General features: G+C 35.5%; 4 protein-coding genes across 4 annotated transcripts; 1 reads left to right on the top strand and 3 right to left on the bottom strand.

Annotated features, from left to right (window-relative positions):
- Positions 1 to 13: 13 nt before the first annotated feature.
- On the top strand, positions 14 to 7529 carry LOC106180653 (uncharacterized). Its single transcript, XM_013564689.3, has 15 exons — positions 14 to 208; positions 802 to 889; positions 1050 to 1144; positions 1406 to 1539; positions 1908 to 2006; positions 2296 to 2448; positions 2738 to 2896; positions 3139 to 3252; positions 3460 to 3588; positions 3998 to 4102; positions 4389 to 4547; positions 4984 to 5079; positions 5290 to 5944; positions 6357 to 6523; positions 6704 to 7529. The coding sequence occupies exons 1-15, from the start codon at positions 130 to 132 to the stop codon at positions 6848 to 6850; spliced, it is 2379 nt and encodes a 792-aa protein (XP_013420143.2). The 5' UTR covers positions 14 to 129; the 3' UTR covers positions 6851 to 7529.
- LOC106151545 (uncharacterized) lies at positions 6954 to 9296 on the bottom strand. Its single transcript, XM_013524868.3, has 5 exons — positions 8905 to 9296; positions 8376 to 8499; positions 7969 to 8105; positions 7510 to 7639; positions 6954 to 7252 (listed from the first exon to the last, which is right to left on the bottom strand). Exons 1-5 carry the CDS (start codon positions 9200 to 9202, stop codon positions 7243 to 7245), a joined length of 699 nt encoding a protein of 232 aa, XP_013380322.2. The 5' UTR covers positions 9203 to 9296; the 3' UTR covers positions 6954 to 7242.
- A 3992-nt stretch (positions 9297 to 13288) lies between these two features.
- Positions 13289 to 16749, bottom strand: LOC106180641 (uncharacterized). The gene is made up of 5 exons (XM_013564672.3): positions 16589 to 16749; positions 16281 to 16435; positions 14995 to 15169; positions 14365 to 14523; positions 13289 to 13659 (listed from the first exon to the last, which is right to left on the bottom strand). Exons 1-5 carry the CDS (start codon positions 16656 to 16658, stop codon positions 13478 to 13480), a joined length of 741 nt encoding a protein of 246 aa, XP_013420126.1. The 5' UTR covers positions 16659 to 16749; the 3' UTR covers positions 13289 to 13477.
- Positions 16750 to 22017: 5268 nt separating this feature from the next.
- On the bottom strand, positions 22018 to 24902 carry LOC106180644 (sushi, von Willebrand factor type A, EGF and pentraxin domain-containing protein 1-like). The gene is made up of 5 exons (XM_013564675.3): positions 24752 to 24902; positions 24449 to 24603; positions 23731 to 23905; positions 23111 to 23269; positions 22018 to 22391 (listed from the first exon to the last, which is right to left on the bottom strand). The coding sequence occupies exons 1-5, from the start codon at positions 24819 to 24821 to the stop codon at positions 22210 to 22212; spliced, it is 741 nt and encodes a 246-aa protein (XP_013420129.2). The 5' UTR covers positions 24822 to 24902; the 3' UTR covers positions 22018 to 22209.
- Between the last annotated feature and the right edge of the window lie 783 nt (positions 24903 to 25685).

The raw sequence follows: 25685 nt of genomic DNA, 5'->3' as shown, positions 1-25685 counted from the left end.
TTCCAAGGACGTTAGTCCGTATCATATATTCCACGTTTTCCGCTAACAGAAAGCACTTACTAATAGTATAAGTAATAGAAATAACATAAAATTACATAGTTATATCATAGTTATAGGAGAATCATCAAAATGGGTAAAGCGAAAAAAGCAGGGAAAGCTCCCAAAAAGGGAGATGGAATAAACAGGGCCAACCACAGCATGAATCCAGGTAATTTCGTGCTAAATATTTTTTAATTAAAAGCTGGACTACTACAACACTAGAACATTAGTTCTGCTTCTTATATATGATGTAGTTTGTCATAATTTGCTGTTATGTGAACACTTTTTTAGTGTCTTAAATTTGGATGTTGGGATGTGCCAACGTTGTAAGGATATTTCAAGAACATGAGTTTGATTATAAATGAAAAAAAAAAAAAAAATGAAACCGCCCCATGTACTGTATTATTGATGAATTTACCAAAGAAGTTTTGACAATACTTTATATAGAATAAAAATCCTTGTGTTAGCACTAATGTTTACATTTTTGATATTTAGTATTTATACTCACACCTGAACATTATTGCCTTAGACAACTGCTAGCTAGAGCATCCACCAGATATTGAAGCTCTCAAAATGTTTTCTTACTTCTTGCCTCCTCAAGCTGCATCATGCTGAACCAAGTACTGTGAATTTTGTAATGTTGATCATCTTGTCTCCATGTAGATCAGGTTTTGTTTCTCTTTTAAAAACAAACAAAGGAAGTGCATTTGAAAATGCATGGGCCACTGAAATTCATTTACATTATTGCTTTTATTCTGATAGATCGAGCCAAAGGTGCAGGAGGTCAAAACATGAGGGACAGAGCTACTATAAAGAGGTTACAGATGTACAGAAATTTTAAACCCAAAAGGTATGTGTACTCTTAACTAATTTTTTTAAAGGTAATGCATTTTTAAAAGATTCCACATAAAGGTCACATACTTTATGAATTTTGTAGTTCATGCTAAGGGCAATTTTATATTTAAAACGTCATTGAAATATATCATAAACTATCTGAAAATTGTTTGCAGAGACAAACATGGAAAAATAACCAAGCCAGCACCATATCAATCCACCCTTGCATCTGGTACTGTGGCCAGGGTTGAACCAAATAGAAGATGGTTTGGTGAGAACTTGACTATTTCTTTAAACAATTTTCTGTTTGGAGATTTTAAATTTGAATATTATCTTCAATCATTTCTGGTGATTTTTATGTATTCCTTTTTGTATGTGGTCTTATGATTATAACAGATATTATTGCTTTGTTGATAGATTGTACTTCTTATTTGTTGTTTGTTTGCAATGGTGCTGTTAATGTAATAGCCTTTTAAATGGAAACATTCATTGTGCTTACACATATAATTAACCCTCGCATTAATCTTTGCAGGCAATACTAGAGTAATAACTCAGAAAGCTTTACAGTCTTTTCAAGAAGAAATGGGTAAAGTTATGAAAGACCCATATAAAGTTGTCATGAAACAGACTAAGTTACCCATCACCCTCCTGAATGAAACTGCTAAGGTAACTAAATTGCTTCCTTTGGGGAAGATCAATCAAACTTTTGCTTAATTTAAGGTATTCGTACAGCAAATTTCATCTACAGCAAGGGTGTTCGCCATTAAGACGAGTCTTGATTATAAAATGTTTATCTTACATATTTTATTATATTATAATTATAATAAAATATTTTGTTACTAGTAAATTGATAGTCAAAGATAGTCTAATGGTTTTGGATTTAACAGTTTGAACTACAGGGAGAGTGACAAACATAATGAAAAGGAATATTTATTTTTGAACATTTCACTAAAATAATCAGTTTTTAATAACTACATATTTTACTTATTTAGTACTGTCTAATTTTATATAAATGTCTTCATTTGACAAAATAGCATGCTAGAGTTCATCTCCTGGATACAGAACCATTTCAGTCTACATTTGGGCCAAAATCTCTGAGAAAAAAACCTAACATTAAAGCAGTGGATGTACAGGTATGTACATGTGTATGCCTAAGAATAAGTTGTCTTTCATTGTGTCGTTTCTATTTATTTTATATTACTTAAGGATGCACTTTAAATGATAGATTAGCAGAACATTTAACAAACATTAATATGAAGCCAGATAACATTATTTACTGAATAAAGTGTGATCATATTCCTAGCACTGCAACATTGATTTTGCCTTACTTGTTTAAATTTCTGTAAGATTATCCCCATTTTCTATTGAAAAATTGCAAAAAAGTCATTTTAGATTTTAAAAAAAGGCTCATTTCATCCTCAGAGTCTCCTTGCTGCTGCCCAGTCTTCCACAGACAAGTATGATGCAGAAAAGGACAGAGACTTGGATGTAGAGGACACTGGTGTGAAAGAAGAGGCCAAGGAACTGGTCTTCAGAGCAGGGACTTCCAGGAGGATTTGGAGTGAACTGTACAAAGTAAGGAGATGAATATAATGACAATTGTAGTGGTATAATAAGTCTGCTTACTAGTTATTTTTGTGAGAAAGTGATGTTTGACTTTTGGCATAATTGCATAATATATGTTGTTCATTATGTCCATCAAACGATCGCCCACTGATGTTTGATTTTAATTATTTGAAGACCACTTTGCTGTAATGGCGCAAAGCTGGCTGATGGTTTTAATTAATGATATGTCATATGTTCTCACCCTTACCTCAAGAAATGTCTTTTAATGTATTATCAAAATTTGAATGGAACTTTTCAGGTTATAGATTCAGCTGATGTGATACTCCAGGTTTTGGATGCTAGGGATCCTCTCGGCACCAGGTGTCGCCAGGTGGAGGCCTACCTTAAAAAAGAGAAGCCACACAAACACCTCATTTTTGTGTTGAACAAGTGTGATCTTGTGCCAACATGGGTTACGGTAAAGTTAATAAAATGTATTTCATTGTTTGAAATGACATATTCTTAAGGTAGCCCTTTGTCATCTTTGACAAAAGTACAGAAGTTCTTTTTGATTTTTGCAGTAATGTTTTTGGGAGTTATTGATAATTGTTGAATTATGAAACAATATATATGCAGGCTACAGTCAGCAGATTTAATTTAATTGAAACATTGCTCTTTTTAAAAAATAAATTGTACTGATAATGATTTTTTGTTCTTCAGAAAAAATGGGTTGCTATTTTGTCATCTGAATACCCCACGTTAGCTTTCCATGCTAGCATCACAAATTCATTCGGCAAAGGAGCTATGATTAATTTGCTAAGACAGTTTGGAAAAGTAAGTTAATTTTTACACCCATCAAGTAACCAGTAGACGGAGTCGGGACAAGTTTTGAATTACTCGTTTTATCTGAAGAGGGTTGATAACTTGTAACCTTTATTATATTTTATGTTGTAGAATATTGAGATTTGAATCTTCATTAATGTATTTAAATGCCATAGTTTCAGTAGGAAATAACAATTAAATTATTTGATATCTTTCTAGTTACACAGTGACCGCCAGCAGATTAGTGTTGGATTTATTGGCTACCCAAATGTGGGAAAGAGCTCAATCATTAACACCTTGCGTGCCAAGAAAGTTTGTAATGTGGCTCCCATTGCTGGAGAAACAAAGGTCAGAAAATTGTTTTTAATGTAAACATTTTCATTTGAAAAAATGATTATTAGTGTTTTTTGTGATTTTCTAATAATTTGCTTTTTACAAGTGGAACTTTGCTCCTACAGAATTACTTGAAATATGAGTATCGTTTACACATGAATTACAAAGTTGTGTGTACAGTTATGATACAAAGTTTAACAAGGTTTTATTAAAGACAATAGATACTTATTTACAGCAGCAATGGGTTTCAGTATGATTTAAATGAAGTTAAAATTGGGATTCTTGCTAGTTGGTAATTATGAGGTTTAATGTTTTATAAACCAACCTGTTATAAAACCAAATAAAAGAATGCCTGGATTAAACTGACAGTGAACAAGGGCCTTTAATTTTAAAGTGGCTTCAAGGTTGTGCAAAACATTTCCAGGTGTGGCAGTATGTGACACTGATGAGAAGGATCTTCCTCATTGACTGCCCAGGTGTGGTATACCCACAGGGGGACACTGAGACAGAGATAGTGCTGAAGGGAGTGGTAAGAGATTAAATTTCCACCCTTATTTGGTATGGCTATGTATCTGTGACATTAAGAATGTCCTTTATATGAATAAAATGTAAAATGGCAATAAGCATAATTAAGATTAAAGAGTTACTAAATCCAGCTCATAACTTATGGTCAATTACATAATTTACTTTACTGGTTGATGTAACTGCCCAACATTAAGTATTTGTGGATCAGTTCCTATTGGATAAAGTAATAAGTGGCCACTAAGACTGCGAAGAGAAGTTAGTGATACCAGATTGTTAAACCAAACCTCTAGGTTCGTGTAGAGAATATAAAAAGCCCAGAAGATTACATCCCAGCAGTTTTGGAAAGAGTGAGAAAAGAGTATGTGGCTAAAACATACAAGATTGACACCTGGACTACTGCAGAAGAGTTCCTGGAAAAATTAGCCCAAAGATCAGGCAAACTGCTCAAGGTACTTGATAAATGGGGGGAAAACTTAACTGTAATGGTGAATAAGTTTGGTATAAACAATTAAGTATATATGTGGTGTGGTTCACAATATCTTGTAAATGTGAAAAAATGAACCATTTTTTATTTTTGAACGTAAAAACTCTAATAACTTTTGAGCTTTCATTCTCACTGAAGGACTTCATCAGACAGATATTGTTATGTGAGAACGATTTCTTCTTTGGATAGCTCATGCTGTGTTTTTTGTTTTTTTTTTCTTGTGTCTTTGTTGTTTTTAAAAAAGATAAAATCATAATTCAATAATCTGAAAAGTTATTTCATGCCAGAAAAACATTTACTTGGGTTTTAAACTTGATGAAATACCAGTTTGTTGTTGATGTCAGTATTGTTGCAGCTCCAATCATTTTTAACAGTTAAATAGTGTAAGTATTCCCTTTTAGGGTGGAGAGCCAGATTATTGTACCGTAGCTAAAATGGTCCTGAATGACTGGCAGAGAGGAAAACTTCCTTACTATGTAAGACCCCCAGAATCAGATGTAAGTCTTTTTTCTTCTGATGATTTAAAGAGTTTCATCTCCATATTCTTTTATATCATTTGTCTGTTATCTTGTGAGATGTTCTTATGAAAGTGAATTTGCATGGTGTAATAAACAGTTACTTAAACTGAAAATTGAACAGCAAGAATGCTTGTAGATGAAAACGTGTAATATATAATATATATATATATATTTTTTTTTTCCAAATAGGAACCAAGAAATATGAATGATAAATTGGAAGTCCCAGAAGCAGCTACAGAGGCACAGGAAGCAAATGCTCAAGATGCTGCATTGTCTACTAAAGCTCCTATCCCTAATGGTGAAGATATGGCACAACCTGCCAAAGTAAAAGTACACGTTCAAGTGAGGCAAGATTTCAGTAAGATAAATGTAGAACCAGAGTTTGAGGGAGAAGATGTCCAACCTCTAGAACAAGATGAAACCTTTAATGAAGAGAATACAGAATATGATGACAGTGAATCAGATGCAGAAATGACCCATAATGAACTCCCAAGTAGTACAAGTGATGTTTTATCAGAGAAGATGACCACGTCTAAAACTGATGATACTGCTTCAGTTGAAAAGAAGGCAAAGAAAGATATCGAGAATGTGAATGATAAATTAAAGGAAAGTTTGACTGAATTAGACACTGATTCAAATGTGAAATTGGGTGCCAAGACCAAAAGAGGAAAGAAAAGTACTGTCAAACATAAGGTCATAAAACTGGAACAGAAAGTTGTCCCTATAAAGGAAAAAAGCAGTTCAGTGAAAACTGCCTCTAAATACAAGAGCAAGAGTGGGACATTTGTTGTAACTCCTCAGGATTCTGGATTTTCCAAAAAGAAAAGTACTACTAATGCAAAAGGTACCTTTTTTTATACATAATCAAATCTTAGAAGCAGCAAATCAAACCAAATTTTATAAAGAATACCCGATTATTTTCTGTTTTAAACCAAGCTAGTCAAAGTTGATGTTAATGAACAAATAACAGTGACGTTCATCCAACATGGAAAATGTTCAGAAATGAGGTGATGACAAATTAAAGCAATTATATTTGAGAAGTGCCATATGGTTATGGTAAATATTGCAGAAAAAAATAATTAGAATGCTGTTGATCAGGGAAAGGAATTTGTTAATGTGTAATAGCAAGCTTTTCGGTATCAACATGAGATATTAAAGAACAGGGGAATTGGGGTGGAAGGAGGGGCCTAATTTTTAAAAATATTTTTCGTTCCATCCATATTTTACAATTTTTTATTTATTCACTTCCTGTTCAGGATTTGTGGAATATGTCATGACAGAAAAAGATGCTGTGACTTGCGTAGAGATGACCCCCTCTGCAGCAACAAAGCCAACCAGTAAAACTGCAGGGAGGAAGAGAAAGAGAATAAACTGCGCAGATTCTGAAGAAGAGGATATGGAGGTGAAAATGTCAGGAAAAGAGGTAATTATATGAAAACCCAAAGACCAGACTTTAATTAAGAATTTAAAGATCTTGAAAAATTTTAATGTTTGGAAACCATTCCCTCTTGGATAGAAAGGTTTTTGTCTATGGATGGGAAGGCATAGGAGTGCATTTATACATCCGAAGTATTTGGCTAATGGGACTACGATTTGATTTCAGAGAAGAAAACTAGAAAGAGCAGAGAAGTCGAAGAAGATTGGAGTTCATTTCTATTCATATGCCAATGTTAAGAACAGGAATTATTCAAAGAAAACTGATAATGATGAAGAGCAGGGTGTGAAAACAAAAAAGAAAAGGAAGCATTGATTAATGATAAAACTGCAGTTTTCAATAATACAATGATATTATTTATTGGTGATTTTAACACAGTCAAAATCAACTAAATTTAAAAAAAAATTACAACTTACGATTTTGCCTTGTTAAATACTATATTTATTGATGTATAATAACAAAGAAAAGTCAGTTGTATTTAATCCTGTATTGTCGGTGTTAAATTCATAATACTAAACAATGTTTTGATAACAGTTATATTTATAAAACTAAGAGTGGCCAGCCACTTCATGAAACAGTTCTTTCTTTGGATGGAATATCATCACCAGTTTGTGTGTACCACAGGTATCAAACCATAAATGACTAATTGGATCCTGGACATGGTATTGCTTTCTTGTTTCTGCATTCATTATATAAAACTGTATCGATTAGCAAAGTCTGCAATGGAAGAAAGATAAAAATAATCTAACACATTCTTAGTGTGTGTTACATTTACTTTAGGTACATTGATTTTGATATGGTAAAAAAGGGAGAAGAAAAGTATTTCAAAGTAAAGTAAGTTTTTTATTTTATCTACAAGCAGGACGATGTCATGTCATATTCATAAGTTAAAACAGCAGTAGTACTGGCGATTAAAAGACGGTGATACAAATAAGATGTATGTAACTTGAAATTGAACAATAAAAAAGCCTTACCCGCAGGTTTGTTGGCAGAATTGTTGCGTGTAGTTAAACAATTCTGAAAATGTTGCACTACTTAAGACGCACGCGCTAAAGTGGTTCTTCCAGAGGTCGCAGGAGTACGCGGTAGCCAAGTCGCCGCATGCTGGAAAAATAATATCATGACTACTCAGTTTGTATCACAAATCAATGTTGTAATACAGAAGTCACACGGGATAATATTTCTGTTTCAAAAAAAGAGCCAAGGATATTCGACAAGAGGAATTAGGTGTTCCTTCCTCGCATCCCCGATCCATCCATGTTGTACTCAGTATATGGGTTACTAGGCTATGGAATTCCATCTATATATTATTTTTGCAAGAGTAAAGAAAACATTCCTTAGTCTTTAACACCATGGTTTGATTAAAGAGCTAAAATGCAACTGTAGTAGAATATCAACAGACAATCCCACGCAGTTAATTAACAATAACTCACTGGCTACTGTCGGGGCAACAAAATCTGTAGCATTGCATACGAGCGAGGGACAGCAGGAAGGAAACGGCTGAGCCATGTCTGCCACTTCGAAACAATTCGTACTGTCAGGATTTTCCCCTGCATCAAAACTGTGGCATCTGGAAAAAAGTCAGTTGTAGTAAAATTAGTTCAACAAATTTTGGTGAGATACACAACAAGATCACTCACAATTATTCTTTATATAAGCTCGATTTAGTGGCAGAATGCAAATTCATATCATGCCACCGTACTTTGACATAATATTTTAAAACTTGAAGATAAAATATCGAAGTGATTTAACGGGGAAAACTTCGAATTTTTAGTTTTTTAAATTTTTATTTAATTAATAATTTATCATTATATTTAATCTCTTTAGTGAGCGATCATACTGTTGTGTTATCGTAAAATTGGCTAATCTTCCATTCCAGCAGATGATTTTGTCACAGGTATCAGTAGTGTTCCAGTATTCCAGGTGTGTTCGGGGATTCCCATCGATGTCAATACAGCCTTCTCCTAGAAAAAACAATTCTTGATCAGAGTATAGTTAAAATCATTGCAAATGCCTTTTTTTTTTTTTTTTAGAAAACTTTATCATGCAAACAATTAAACGCCTTTTACTTAATTGGAATGAGTTCAATAAATAAACCTATAAATACAAATGCGAAAATGTTATACCACGGGGAGGTTTAATAAATGTGCTTATTGATTACTGGAATCTGATAATTAAGGATAATATGAAGTTGATCTCAAACTAGCTACTACAGCAAACGGCTTATTCCCTCCCTCTCTCTGTGTGTGTGTGTGTGTGTGTGTGTGTGCGCGCGCGTGCGTGTGTAAAGTGGACACCCCGATTACCATTTCGTAGTCATAGCATTCTATTATTTTACGCTGTACTACTAGCTTCCTAAATTAACTTACCAGCACCTAGCTTTGTTTTCATAACTTTATACGAGTCTGTTCCGTTCACGACGTAAACTATGCTGACAAGACACATGCTGATTATAACTAATTGCATTACTCCCATTTCAAACATCTGACTCTTGTGGAAAACTTTCATCTCGCCACCATTATTGTTACATGCCACCATTATAGTTACTAAAGTTTGGCGACGATTCCCAGTACAAAATAAATCCCCAAAATAAGTGTCAGTTAGGCGTACAGTTCTTTGGCGTACAGGTATAACATAATACTCTCTTCGCCATCTTGTTGGTGTCATTAACTACGTCTGCGCGAAGTTGAACTGCGCATACTGTTTACTTGCTATTGTTTACCTGTAGCCAATAACGGCCAGGTGGGTCATGTAATCTTTCGGGTTCTATCAAGATATTAGTATAAGTATTTATTTCCTTAACTTCACAAATTCCATTTCATTGTTCGTACTGTTGTTTACAACAGCATACTTGTACACTCAAATTTGCTGTCTTTTGTCAAGTGTGTGAGAGTGGGGTCCTCCTTTTCTAAGCAGATAAAGCAAGTGAACTTTAAGAAGATTTTTGACATTTAGTGAATGCTTTACTGGAGATGGATAGTGTATTTCGCTCGACCGGTAATCGGTCCTTTTTTAAAGCAAATGTTTCTTTGAAAGGGAGATGCGAATGACCATCTTTTATTACCTACAATACTGAAGAAGAAATAAGAGGCGATAGTTTCTTCTGTAATTTGTGTATGAGGCATGGTCTAAACAAAGTATCTCCGCGCCACTGGTTAAGTACTAGTACGTATGGGATTTTTCAAGATAAATATAGGGCCTACGTACGTTGTGTACTAAAACACATGAAGGGGGCGAGCAAATGGATTGTCAACCATGTGCTTACTTTAATTATTTGCTCATTAACTTAAAGGACAATGGTCATGCCGTTAGAATGGCCTGAACGGAACATATTCTTCAGAAAACATGCCCAACTAACGATACCTTTATCCATATACACAAATTAAAAGCTCATTTTGTAAATTTTTGCCTTTAAAAAGCGTCCTTTTTGCTCGGCCTGGGAGTTAATGAGCTATGTGGGCACGTGGTCCGATGACGACAATCGTGCCACCGGAGAACAGAGCGTTCTTAGCTGTCAAACTGAGCTGCATTGTCTACCTGTAAGATGACTTTTCTGGCTTCTGATAAAAGTTTATACTCATTCAAATCTCTTACCCTAGGGGTCTAAATCCTGGTGAAGCTGTGTAAAACCATTTCCCGTCTAGTCAATTCTTTAACGAGCATTTAATTATGGTTATCCCAAGTTGTATAAAACACTGCATTTGAATGAGTTAAGGGTACTGTTGATTATTGCATATGAGGTCAATGTTATTTGTGAAATTCAATTTATTTTATTAAACCGATGACACCCCGTCTTGCATACTTTTATTAAACTGAGGTAAACAATGCCCGTTACCTTTACAAGTCCTATCTTAATGATCCATCTAACTGGAACTTACTTTACCTCTTAATTAGAGGGTTAATTGGCATTCAATTTATCTTGCTTGTATCGAACGCACTCTCTAAGCTTTACTCCAGTTATCTCAGGTAAAAATCTACCTGTGCGTTAGTTTCAAAGAACAGCTCCCGTAGACCTGTGGGTACTAAATAAGATCTGAACACCAGGTTTATCGAGGAGCTAGAGAAAGAAAGGAAGAATTTTTCTTGCACAGCTTCATAGGAATTTTAACACGGACTTGATCTAGCTTTACCCTCTACCAGGGCGACTGATAGATTTTTACAGATATTCACAGATGTCTCTATGATAGATGGTCATTTTGGGCTGAAGTCACCCTGTTGAGGAATCCCATGTGGAAACAATTATCTCTGCGCGCGCACCAAAGGCTCTGCTCTTGCTCTGCATGAGCTGAGCTTCACAATGATATGATAACTGCTCGTTACGCAACCAGTCTAAGGCTTTTTTATCTGTCACAGAAGAGCAAGTGAAGTCAGAGCAATTAACTGTCTTGATTGCTGTCACGCAGACTTAGACTGGACCTGCTAAGTGGCAGTGCCTGAGCAGTTATGCAAAATATTACCAGCCATGTAATCAGCCTTGAGATTCCTCAACAGAGTGACTTCAGCTCAAAATAACCATCTATCTAGCTAGAGACATATCTGTGAATATCTGTAAAAATCTATCAGTCGCCCTGGTAGAGGGTAATCCAGCTTAGACCTCCAAACTAACAGGGTGACATGGGCAATTTTCACAAACAAATCATAAAACTATATATCAGTTAGCCGCCTTTAAAATAAATATACCGTTCTGGGTAAATTAGAATATTTATTAAATCGCGAGAATATTTTTGACTTAATTAAATGATGATTTTATTATTAATGGAAATCAAGCTACTATATGAGGTACATTTGCTGTGATTACGCTGTCCTTCGTGTTTTTTTTCGTAAGTCTACATTTTGCTGTACGTGCCTGTAATTTTTTTAAATCTGTGCGTACAATTTTTGCAGGTCTGGTTACGCCCCTGTTATGTGATGAGAGTCTAAATTTGGCAATTAGTTCCTTAGCTTATTTAAATAAGAATTGCAGTATAAAATTTTCAACAAGATGTTGGCGAAATAGCCCTTTACTCTTTGTAGATATTTCCCCGTCAAAGTTTGTCTAAAATTATCTTTCAGTCTTTACTCTTTCAAAGACAGTATAAAGTTATCTGACATATTTTCGTGTAAACTTAATGACAAGCCAAGTGTCTCCAGTTCATTCCGTACTCAATTTTACCCAAGCAAATTTTTTTCTTGAGTAGATCTTTATAGCACGGTGTTATAAGCTTACAAATTTGCAAAAAGTTTTGCGTACAGACGCAGAATTTGCGTTTCAAGTTATAAAATGATTAATCTTTAAAATTATTTAATATTTCAGATGAAATAATCTTCAAAAACAAATCCTCAAAGCGTACACGAATTAGGATTACGAACCATTTTATTACAGCAGTTCCCATTTTTTTCTTTTATAATAATATAACGCTCTTTTTCCTGTTTTTCCTCAACACGTTTTCTTCCACGGAAGTATAGCCTGGGCATACGCATGCTTCAAGATAACCGGAGAGCAATTTCTTTTATTAATGTTCGCGACCGTATTTGAACTTAATTGTTTAAATATTGATATTTAACGTCATTTACAAATACCAATAAAATAACTCCATAAAATAAATGATATACTGTATATTGAAAAATCTGAAAGCCCATCAAGACGAGTTTCATACCTGTTACCTGTTATTACCTGGCTTGGGAAGTGCAGCGGTGCATAATTAACAGGTTTTATTGTTAACGAGCTCTTGGTCAACTACAATGCATTTAAAAATGCATCAGCAATTAGTAAGCTTGCCAACTGATCACAGTATCTAAAAGACTGTCAGCTTTTGATATGATCTAAAACACCTGAGGTGACCGAGATCGCGAGCATGGCAACTATTGTCACCGAAGTTAGTAAGTTAGTCACGGAAGACCGTCACAGACAAAGAAAGATAGTCAAGGAGTGCTTCAATTTTGGTGAATCCCACGGCAACACACTGAGGCATAAAGAAAATTGCTCAACGCCGTTCAACACAACTTTCCAAAATTATTCTGTCTGTTTGCATCATGCAGCTCAGTTAAGTCTCATTGACTTTTATCCTCATTGTCGTCACAGTACCGCGTGACCCAGATCTGTTGCTTCATTTATGCATATTGAGGTGAGGTTTACTAAAACGCTTTTTTACTACTAATAGATTGTTTTTATAATTTTTAAATGGCGGGGATCGATTGAAACATACCTCTAGTGTATAGATTGAGTGCTGAATCTTCAAAATTCGAGAAATGGATTTTTATATGACCATTGTCCTTTAAATCAGACTAGTATAGCTACCTGTTGAAGTATTCTCGATTTTAAACGATCAATAGTGGGGATTTAAAACCTGTGAAAAAAGCTATCCAACGAGTCATGGTTCTCAGCAAGGCTTATAATTTTGTGCGCTGCTTTTATGCTCTTAGAGAAAAAAATGAAAATATACATGTACCAACGATTTGTAATGGCACATGGATCAGTTCATATAACTTACACCTGCGACTGGTGTATCATTTTATGTCTTTTATATCTTATTTTGTTAACATATTGTCTTGGTTTTAGACCATTTGAAAATAAGAAGCTTCTCGGGTGTATATTTTAGACCCCCGTACCCTCATGCATATTTTGCTTTAACATGAATACTTTTTGTTCTTGAAAGGAAAGATGATATCATTGCCAGTAACTTCTGTAACAACATGTAGGGGCCTTAACGCCAGAGAAACAACCATAAAAAGTTCTTTCTTTTTTTTTTTAAACAAACCACACACATATATATATAAACTGCACTAAAACCTTTTATTTCCATAATGTAATTTGGACATTCGTAAGTAGATTATCGAAAGTGAAATAATTTGATGAAAAGCAAAAATAATTGTATAAAAACTGACAACAGCCACGTTGATCTGTCATAATGGAAACACTAAACACTGTGACCGGTCTGGGCCTTTCTGGCCTTCAAAACGGGCTTATTTTCCCCTGGCACTGGCTCTGGCTCTCGCAGATTGGGCTGCAGCATCATACGCACTGTACGAGGCCACCTCGAAGACACATTTCCTCGACTCTCCTTGGACCGTTACAGACGAAGCCATACCATAAATTTCGGCATGGTTTACGCTGTTTCCAATGGCAGTGACGCAAATGGTGACACCTAAAGCGAAATTTTGCATATCTCTTCATGACCGATATCAATTTCACAAATAAAGCAGATCAGACTCATTGATGATAAGATAGAAAAACTTGATAGTGACTGACATGGTATCGCAGGAAATTTTCATTGAATAGCCTACATTGATGTATCGGCAAATATTTTAAGCAAATATGTGAACTAAGGGTGATTTTCCTATATTATTGGAGTTTATATGCAATTAACAAAATTTCACTTAACCTTAATTTAATTCTCAAAATGAATTTTCAGGCATCGTTTTACTGAAAGTAATACACGTAGCTACATATCTAAATAAATGTAAGACCATACTTGGTTTCTAAATATAATAATAATAATAATGATGATTATTATTTTAACATGTTCATGCATCGAAAATTGGGTCCGTAAAACCACAGGGAATTGCAAAGAGAAGATTGTATAATTGTCTTTCTATACGTTGGCGTTAATATGTTGCTAATTCGTCATCTGTTGAAGCTATTTTTTCTTAGCATGGCTTAAAATTAGTTGGCAAAAGTGGCTTTACACAGGGAAAAGAGAAAATGTGTGAACCAATCAAGCCAATGCAGCGATTCATTCAATTTTGAAATAAGCATTTCAGCTAAGTAACGAATCTGAGCACCCACACATCGGCTGTGCAAATCGGTTGAAATGTTGCGCTTACTCTTCTAACGGCATGACAATACTCACCCCGTCCCTTCAAACTATTTGCTGTATCAATGGGATCCCCTCCTTCATTGGACATGCCATCAGTTGACATCCAGATAAGTTGCTTTCTAGCAGATCCTCCTCGAAATCCCAACTGTAGTTGAGCGAGTAGTAAGCCTTTTTTGGTGTTAGTCAAACCGCCTAAAATAAAAAAAAAAAGTTGTGTAAATACACGTATGAATTGTATTTTTAAAGTGGGTGTTTTTTTTCAGCAAAAAAAATGGTTATTTGCTTATTACAAACAATATTTACTTGCTATGAAACTGTAATATATGTCGTTTACGTGACGATTTCAGAAACTTTACAGACCAATTCTGAGCTATAAGTAGGCCTACATACAGAATAAGAAGCCAACACAAGAAAAGTATTGCAAAGGCGCTAGCCTTGAACGGTAGTGGCAGCAGTGCTTAGCAGAGATCTACATGTCTGTTGGTTCGACTTAATTTAAATATCAACCATGGTTATTTGAAAATGTGTTACAATTAAAGAAAAATCATGCATTTTAGAGGAAACCGTTCAAGCCTTTTAGTACAATACGAAGAAACTTTAAAAAACACTCGACCAATGTTCCAAATGCTGACACACTGTATTCATGTGATCGTTCCAATTTACCTTCTTTTACCACCTTGCCAATTTCCTCGTTGTTCTTACTGAAGCTAGCATGCTCCCCCAATTTGATTATGACCTTTGTGTTTGCATCAGAAGAGAACCGCACCAGACCTATCTTATGTTTATCTGATGCTATAGCGTTGGATGAAGGGATGAAATCAACGACGCTAAGAATTGCCTGTACACACAAAAAATACATAAAAAGATGATATATATATATATATATATATATATATATATATATATGGGAGGTTGCGATTCAGTACAATTGCCTGTCATAAAACAGTTTATGAGCGTGATCTGTCCACCGATTCTCTTAGTACTGTTGCTAATCCATCAGTTTGCTTTCTTCAGCTAGTAAAAATGCAAAATGGATGATGGTTTCATATAAAAGGAATTTGTACAGTTATTAAATAAATCAGTCTTTAAAGAAGTCAAGGTCTGCCATTCATTATATTCAAAATGTTCAGCAAGTCAAAATTAATAATTTTGTATAGTATACATCTATTCAGAGAGGTATATCAAAGAAAAAAGCTTAAAACTACCAAATTAGTATAAAACTCTAGGAATTACTATTTTTCTCGACTTAAACAATAAATTTTACATTATCTAATCTCACACCGAAACTAAAATCATCTGATTTTACACCAAAATGAGTTTATTTCATTTTATATTGATATATCAAAGTTGTTTGTACAATCAATAAATATTTTTGTTTTATTTGGGTATTACCCCATCTTTTTCATAGCTTATCTAAATCTTTTGTAGCTGTGTTACATACAAAAGAAATACTTAAGTTTTTACGACATTTGATAACATATAGGTTATATCCGAAAGCCTGTTAGAAGTTATCCGAAAGCAGCTAGCAGTTTTGAAGGACAGACAATTACCCGAATTGCTGTACTGATACCTTATGAGAATCTTGTACTGATTGCACTTGATTGACACTTATCAGTTGGCACACTGTCAGTGTTTGTTAGAACTGCCAGAAGTAACAATCTGACCTAGGAGAATCGGTCTTTCTCCTAGGACAGATCACAAGCGGAAACCGTCACCTGGACAGATTCTGATTCGGAAACTGTCTTAGGTGAATCGGCGACTGCAGCGAATCGCAATCTCCTCTGTGACCTAATATCATTCGTTGTAAAATTTTGAAGCAATCGAATTACTGCCTGTGGTTATTAATTCCACATCCGTCTCCAGTTCCTTGATCCGAATCTTAAATGTCTTACGATATTAAAAAAATGGTTTTGCTACAGAGGATCTTTTTATTGTAACTTGAAACAAACCTGTGTCGCTTCCTTTGATACGGCGAACTCAGAGTCTGATATGCTTCCACTGCTGTCCATTAGGAACATGACATTATGGTATTGCGATCCGCTCAATATTGCATCTAGGGTGTCAAAAATTGAAGCTCCAGCGTCTCTACCCCTGTTGAGGGGAACTGGAAATAAGGGAGAACAAGAGCATATGCAATCTCTTCAATTCAAAAGTGAATTTTTGGACAGAATGAAAATTCCTTGCCAAATTGAGCACGGCTTTTAAAACAGCTTCATACCGTCCTTTTACCGAATGATTAGAATAGAATGACACTTACCTAGAGCCTGTCCTAGGACGCATAATGGACCAACAGTAAGAAGTAATGCCAGCACTGCGTTGAAATGCATAGTCGGAGACTTATTCTCTCTAGAAGGTGCAGCGAATTATTAGTTGCAGTGTTCCTTATTTCAGACTTGCCGCTATATTTATACCAGTGCAGGTATACGCAACCTTGTTTTTTGACCTTGCATGAGATGGTGTCATTTATATTCAGACTGCACCTCTGCATGATTTTTCCCTAAAATTAGTTTTCGCTTTAAATAATAGCATCGGCTTAACCAATTACAATTGATTTCCTCAAAGTTGAGGTAAATGGTATGTTGTGAGGTTATCTTTGTAACAGAGGCTTGGCGGAATTTGAACTTTTTTAAGACCTATAATGTTTTAATTGAAAATTCATACTTAGAAATATAAAGAATATTAATTTCTTAGGTTGGGTACTGAACTCTGTGCACAACGACACTCGGCATTAGTCAGTATGTCTACTTCCATGGTCAAATGTAGCTTTAAAATTTAAATTTTCATTAAGTGATCATTGTGTAAATTTGTCCTGCCCTATGCACAGATTAAGGGGAGGTTCCAGGCCAATTATATCTGGTATTTCTCTCTATCCTATATTCTTCATCCGCTAGCGCGAATGGCCAATACCTTCACATAATTCTACACATCTTCACGTTCTACAATGTAGTAAACAAAACAGAAAAAAATTAATACACATGAGTAATGCATTCCCATCTATTTCAATGCTTTTCACCGATTTTTGATCATTATGGACGTTGCGCATTTCATGATAACTGAAAAATCTAATTACTTCTAAAATTGTTGGTCGAATAACATTTTGAGTCCTTATTTCTTATTGTATTTCTTTGATATCATTAAAAAGAATGGATGTGCAATGTTTTTTTTTTTTCTTTTGTTTGTTTGTTTTTCTTTTTCTTTGGCTGTCATGGGAAATTATTTTTGAAATGTAGTCTCTTTTTCTAGGCGGATTTCTACTAAATGACAACAGCAAGTTATCCAATCCCTATTGATTTCCGCATTGGTGATATAAATGATACTTCTTTACAGAAATGTGAGATAATTTTTTTCCGTTTCTTTGCTATAATTGAAGTTACACATACATTGTCATATAAGGTCGTACACTGGACTCATGAAAGAGAGACACTTTGTTATGTAAGTGTGAAGGACTGTTTTCTCACCAATATTATTTGCACATTTGCACAAGGACTGTCATGCAGCGCTTGTCAGAAAGTTATATCAATTTGCTGCACAATGAAATGATGTTATTGCTAGCTCAATGTGCCTTCACACCGGGCTCGGCCATTTCTTTATATATATGTATATGTGCAACTAGTCACGTAGCTTAGACCCCATTCCCAGAGATTAGATCGATCCAACTAGATCGAACTAACTCCCTGGGGGTTCGCGCTAAATAGCTGTCAGCCGAGCGGGCACGAAAGTTAATTACCCCCTTACAGCTTGTAGTAGGCGGGACGGACATTTAAGCCGGAATATCTGACAGTAATCTAGTGAGACTCCCCACGGGGATAGATCGATCTAAAATCTATGGGAATGCGCCCTTGGCCATGTTTAGGGATGGTCAAGGGGATTGGGGGGGGAGATCGATTTCTTTCCTCTCTCCTTGAAATCTTTCAGTAGTAGTCTGTTTTTTTCTCTCTCTAGTAAAATTGTTCTTTACCTACATATCCATATCCTTGGCCACAGATATAACCAGCTATAATACACATTTTTATCTAAATTGTTCCAAATACATTGAACGTGTCATTACTCCTGAACCACTCGAAAAGGCCAACCTTATCGCAATCTACAATTGACAAGGTTGTTTCATTGTTCTTCGCAGTTCTAATTGATAACTTTTGATGTCATACATTTAAATGCACAAGCCTAAGGTATTTTAATACTAAATTTCATGGTAAATGACAGCAGCAACTTACAATCCCTGTCAGTTTGCTAAGGATAAATGATATTTTGCAACAGAAAACGTGAGTGGATTTCATGTTTTATTTCCTCTTCGTGATTGAAAACAGACGTGTGTTAAGATACTTCATGGTATATTACCACTTCATGGGATAAATGCTCTGAATTTACTGACAAATCGACTTCATAGGATAAAATGCGACTTCATCTCCACATAAGATATTGCCTGCGACTTCATGGGATAATGGTGAAAAAGCACCTGTTGTTGGTCCTACGTTATGAAAGATAACGTTTTTGAAATATAATGTTTTTTTACTGTAAATATTATCCAAAATAGGTAAACTGTACGTTTTAATTTACTTGTATGAATGAATAGGGTTTCTTTAGTGATATTGGATGTAGGCCTATGTTTTGAGCAATTTTAAAATACACAGGCATATGTACATGTAGGTGAGGGTCCAGGATTTCTGAAAAATCAGTACATTATGGGAGATAATGGTCAGCGTTGGAAAAAGGGGGTCCAGACCCCCTAGGCCCTCCCTTCCCACATCCGCTTGATACATAAAACTACTGGATCAGGTAAACCAGGCTATGAAAACATAATTTACGCGTAGGTAACTGGATTATAAGATGGTTAAATAAACAAATAGGAATCAATTATTAAACATAAATAAATAGATAATAGTGTTGAAAAAGAAGCAGAGAAGGTACATGTATATAATTGTGCACTACAATCGTCTTGATCAAGTCGCCTCCCACTCTGAAAAGACTAATTTTTCCATGAGGAAAGACACGCGTAGGTATAATGCTTAACGTCTGTCCCTTGGTTTCCAAGAGGCTCTGTTCTGGTCCTACACCTGTGAATGTCCATCATGGCGTGATCAAACGTGTTCCTGAAGTGTGCCCTTGGCTGGTTCTCTTTTGACCCGAAAGTATTATCTGCGGCACAGTCTGCATTTGGAAACCTGTTGTTAATAAGGCGTTCGGAGGGGGGGGGGGGGGGGCTTGTTGTTTAGCAGCCTAATTAACGTGGTTGATCTGCGAGATCAACAGGCTTGTAGATTGATATTTATTCAGAATAAATTGAACTGAAAAAGTTAAGTTGCAAAGAAACCTTGTGTCTCAAGTATATTGCTTATGATTGCTTATTTCTTTTGTGCTTCCACCTCACCTGAGCACTTGTAAATGATACCCTGTTACTTGGTTTTAATGTGAAAGATAAGGGCGTAAATTAACTACAGCACACTACAGTCTGGGGAGTCATTCCATAAGATAGTTGTAAAGCCGCATTTTGCAACCAAAGAAATACGTGAAAACGCAATCTGCGACTGTAACACATTTAGCAACCAATTTCTTTATAGTAACCGGAACAATTTTAAATGATGTAGAGATAGAATCGGGGTGAGAACGGGGTTGCCTTGACACAATAGGCTGAATCTGGTGCCTGCACCCGTGGTGGATGAAATATATTTTATATATATCACAATTTCTGTCATCTCCCCCAAGCACACAACAGTTTTTTATTGGATTCCTTGACCTACATTCAAGCACTCAGCTGTCCAGTGCTGTGTGCTGTCCTTTTCTTCTTCACAATCATAATGAGTCAGTTGTAGAGCCGCATTTTGCAACTGCCACGTATTTTGCAGATTTGCACACAAAGAAAATCGTGAAAACGAGTTTTGCAACTGCAATGCATTTTGCAACCAGGATTTTTTGTAAGTCCCTGAAACGGTTTGAAGTACGGGGTGTGGTTGTCCCATAGGGCGGTTGATTGTAATTTTTACATCGTAATTTCTGCTATCTACCCGTAGATATATAGTAGTGTGACTTTGCAGTCCTTTGGGGGGGGGGGGGGGGGAGGTATATATATATTTTTATATCGTTGTTACAGTTATCCCCTATGCATTAAAGTGAGGAACATGAGACGTTGGGGATATTTAAACTTGCCATTAAAGATGTGCACGTGTCAGACAATGAAGCTGATTCCATAGATTGCACAAAAGTCAGATTCCCCGCAGAGTTGGACCGACCCAGCTAGTACGATGTGTGAATCTGAAGGCGGTCTTCGAGTTAGGAAGGAAGGGGAAATGCAGAGAAAGCAGCAGGCAGTATTAATAACAGACCTTCAGTCGTATTCTTGAATATAGGTCAAGTTAATTAAAACCCATTCAAGACCCCATACTCTCAGGAATCCTAGGGTCCAAGTCCCGTTGTTCTTTAAAATAAAACACACATGTTAATTACTGTTCTTGGGTAATAAACATTTTTGTTTTGTGTTAAGACAAAACAGCAGTTGAACGCTAGGGTTCCTGAGTGTGTGGGGCCTTGAATTAGTTTTTAATTGGATTCCCTGACCTATATTTATGCATATGGCTGGAAGTCCATTAAGTTCTGTATGTGTTTCTGCTGTTCTCTACATTCTACTGGACCCATGCACATTCATTAAAAATGACTGGTTCATCAATCTCTGTTTCATGTTCCTTAGAATTTAAGGGTATAGATGGCAGAAATAACGATGTGAAAAATAGAATCAACCACCCCCGGGATAGCCACACCTGAAATATCATACCAACATTCCCGGAAACCTATGCATATCCTCAATGGTAAGCTTATCAGCTGCTCGGAAGGTTTCATGTTCCTAACTGTAATGGCGTAGTGAATGTTTTACTGGAGATGGATAGTGTATTTTGCTCGACCGGTAATCGGTCCTTTTTTAAAGCTAATGTTTCTTTGAAAGGGATATACGAATGACCATCTTTTATTACCTACAATATTGAAGAAATAAGAGGCGATAGTTTCTTCTGTAATTTGTTTATGAGGCAAGGTCTAAGCAACATATCTCGGAGCCACTGGTTAAGTACTAGTAGGCCTACGTATAGGATTTTTCAAGATAAATATACGTACGTTGTGTACTAAATCACATGAAGGGGGTGAGCGAATGAATTGTTAACCATGTTGCTTATTTTAGTTATTTGCTCATTAACTTGAATCAGACTAGTATAGCTACCTGTTGAAGTATTCTCGATTTTAAACGCTCAGTAGTGGGGATTTAAAACCTGTGAAAAAAGCTATCCAACGAGTCATGGTTCTCAGCAAGGCTTATAATTTTGTGCGTTGCTTTTATGCTCTTAGAGAAAAAAAATAAAAATATACATGCCCTACCAACGATTTGTAATGGCACATGGGTCGGTTCACATAACTTACACCTGCGACTGGTGTATCATTTTATATCTTTTATATCTTATTTTGTTAACATATTGCCTTGGTTGTAGACCATTTGAAAATAAGAAGCCTCTCGGGTGTATATTTTAGACTCCCGTACCCTCATGCATATTTTGCTTTAACATGAATACTTTTTGTTCTTGAAAGGAAAGATGATATCATTGCCAGTAACTACTGTTACAAAATGTAGGGGCCTTAACGCCTGAGAAACAACCATAACATTTTCTTTCTTTTTTTTTTTTTTTTTTAAGAAACCACACACATATATAAACTTTGCACTAAAACTTTTTATTTCCATAATGTAATTTGGACATCGGTAAGTAGATTATCGATAGTGAAATAATTTGATGAAAAGCAATAAGAATTGTTTAAAAACTGACAATGGCCGCGATGGTCAGTCATTATGGAAACACTAAACACTGTGACCGGTCTGGGCCTTTTTTGGCATTCAAAACGGGCTTATTTTCCCCTGGCACTGGCTATGCCACTCGCGACTCTGGCTGCAGAACTATACGCACTGTACGAGGCCACCTGGAAGACACATTTCCTCGACTCTCCTTGGACCACTACAGACGAAGCCAAACCATAAATTTCTTGAACGTTTACGTTGTTTCCAATGGCAGTGACGCAAATGGTGACACCTAAAGCGAAGTTTTGCATATCTGTTCATGACTGATATCAATTCACAAATAAAGCAGATCAGACTCATTGTTGATAAGATACAGAAATACATGATGGTGACTGACATGATATCGCAGGAAATTTTCATTGAATAACCTATATTGATATATCTGCAAATATTTTAAGCAAATATGTGAACTAAAGGTGATTTTCATATTTTATTGGAGTTTATTGGCAATTAACAAAATTTCACTTAACCTTAATTTAATTCTCAAAAAGAATTTTCAGGCATCGTTTTACTGAAAGTAATACACGTAGCTACATATCTAAATAAATGTAAGACCATACTTGGTTTCTAAATATAATAATAATTATTATTATTATTATTATTATTATTATTATTTTAACATGTTCATGCATCGGAAATTGTGTCCCGTAAAACCACAGGGAATTGCAAAAAGAAGATTGTATAATTTTGTCTTTCTAACGTTGGCGTTAATATGTTGCAAATTCGTCATCTGATGAAGCTATTTTTTCTTAGCATGGCTTAAAATTAGTTGGCAAAAGTGGCTTTACACAGGGAAAGAGAAAATGCATGAACCAATCACGCCAATGCAGCGATTCATTCAATTTTGAAAAAAGCATTTCAGCTAAGTTACGAATTTGAGCACCCACACATCGGCTGTGCAAATCGGTTGAAATGTTGCGCTTACTCTTCTAACGGCATGACATTACTCACCCCGTCCCTTCAAACTATTTGCTGTAGCAATGGGATCTCCTCCTTCATTGGACTTGCCATCAGTTGACATCCAGATAAGTTGCTTTCTAGCAGATCCTCCTCGAAATCCCAACTCTAGTTGAGCGAGTAGTAAGCCTTTTTTGGTGTTAGTCAAACCGCCTAAAAAAAAGTTGAGTAAATACACGTATGGATTTTATTTTTAAAGTGGGTGCTTTGATTTCAGCAAAAGAATTGTCATTGCTTATTACAAACAATATTTACTTGCTATGAAACTGTTATATATGTCGTTTACGTGACGATTTCAGAAACTTTACAGACCAATTCTGAGCTATAAGTAGGCCTACATACAGAATAAGAAGCCAACACAAGAAAAGTATTGCAAAGGCGCTAGCCTTGAACGGTAGTGGCAGCGGTGCTTAGCAGAGATCTACATGTCTGTTGGTTCGACTTAATTTAAATATCAACCAAGGTTATTTGAAAATGTGTTACAATTAAAGAAAAATCATGCATTTTAGAGGAAACCGTTCAAGCCTTTAGTACAATACGAAGAAACATTAAAAAACACTCGACCAATGTTCCAAATGCTGACACACTGTATTCATGTGATCGTTCCAATTTACCTTCTTTTACCACCTTGCCAATTTCCTCGTTGTTCTTACTGAAGCTAGCATGCTCCCCCAATGTGATTATGACCTTTGTGTTTGCATCAGAAGAGAACCGCACCAGTCCTATCTTATGTTTATCTGATGCTATAGCGTTGGATGAGGGGATGAAATCAACGACGCTAAGAATTGCCTGTACACACAAAAATACATAAAAGGATATATATATATATATATATATATATATATATATATATATATATATATGGGAGGTTGCGATTCAGTGCATTTAGGACAGTTTCCAATCGGAATCTGTCATAAGACAGTTTATGATCGTGATCTGTCCACCGATTCTCTTAGTACTGTTGCTAATCCATCAGTTTGTTTTCTTCAGCTAGTAAAAATGCAAAATGGATGATGGTTTTATATAAAAGGAATTTGTACATTTATTAAATAAATCAGTCTTTAAAGAAGTCAAGGTCTGCCATTCATTATATTAAAATGTTCAGCAAGTAAAAATTAATAATTTTGTATAATATACATCTATTCAGAGGGGTATATCAAAGAAAAAAGCTTAATATGGTAGTTTATAAAATGAAAACACCAGAAAAAATGCATTACTTTATCAATTACACGTCCGTCTCCAGTTCCTTGATTCGAATCTTTAATGTCTTACGATATTAAAAAAAAAATTGTTTTGCTACAGAGGATCTTTTTATTGTAACTTGAAACAAACCTGTGTCGCTTCCTTTGATACGGCGAAATCAGAGGCTGATATGCTTCCACTGCTGTCCATTAGGAACATGACATTATGGTATTGCGATCCGCTCAATATTGCATCTAGGGTGTCATAAATTGAAGCTCCAGCGTCTCTACCACTGTTGAGGGGAACTGCAAATAAGGGAGAACAAGAGCATATGCAATCTCTTCAATTCAAAAGTAAATTTTGGACAGAATGAAAATTCCTTGCCAAATTAAGCATGGCTTTTAAACTTCATTCTGTCCTTTTACCGAATGATTAGAATAGAATGACACTTACCTAGTGCCTGTCCAAGGACGCATAATGGACCAACAGTAAGAAGTAATGCCAGCACTGCGTTGAAATTCATAGTCAGAGACTTATTCACTCTAGAAGGTGCAGCGAATTATTAGTTGCAACGTTCCTTATTTCAAACTTGCCGCTATATTTATACCAGTGCAGGTATACGCAACCTTGATTTTTGACCTTGCACGAGATGGTGTCATTTATATTTAGACTGCACCTCTGCATGATTTTTCCCTAAAATTAGTTTTCGCTGTAAATAATAGCATCGGCTTAACCAATTACAATTGATTTCCTCAAAGTTGAGATAAATGGTATATTGTGAGGTAATCTTTGTAAACAAACGCTTGGCGGAATTTGAACTTCTTTTAAGACCTATAATGTTTTAATTGAAAATTCATACTTAGAAGTATAAAAATCTTAATTTCTTAGGTTGGGTACTGAACTCTGTGCACAACGACACTCGGCATTAGTCAGTATGTCTACTTCCATGGTCAAATGTAGCTTTAAAATTTAAATTTTCATTGAGTGATCATTGTGTAAATTTGTCCTGCCTCATGCACAGATTAAGGGGAGGTTCCAGGCCAATTATATCTGGTATTTCTCTCTATCCTATATTCTTCATCCGCTAGCGCGAATGGCCAATACCTTCTTCACATAATTCTACACATCTTCACGTTCTAGTAAACAAAACAGAAAAACAAAAATATATTAATACACATGGGTAATGCATTTCGATCCATTTCAATGTTTTTCACCGATTTTTGATCATTATGGACGTTGCGCATTTCATGATAACTGAAAAATCTAATTACTTCTAAAATTGTTTGTCGAAAAACATTTTGAGTCCATTTTTCTTATTGTATTTCCTTGATATCATTAAAAAGCAGTGGTGCAATGTTTTTTTTGTTTTTCTTTGGCTGTCACAGGA

Source organism: Lingula anatina, chromosome 1 (assembly GCF_051362555.1).
Source record: "Lingula anatina isolate TDL-2025a chromosome 1, LinAna3.0, whole genome shotgun sequence".
Taxonomy (NCBI): Eukaryota; Metazoa; Brachiopoda; class Lingulata; order Lingulida; family Lingulidae; genus Lingula; species Lingula anatina.
This window is presented reverse-complemented; position numbering and strand designations above follow the sequence as displayed.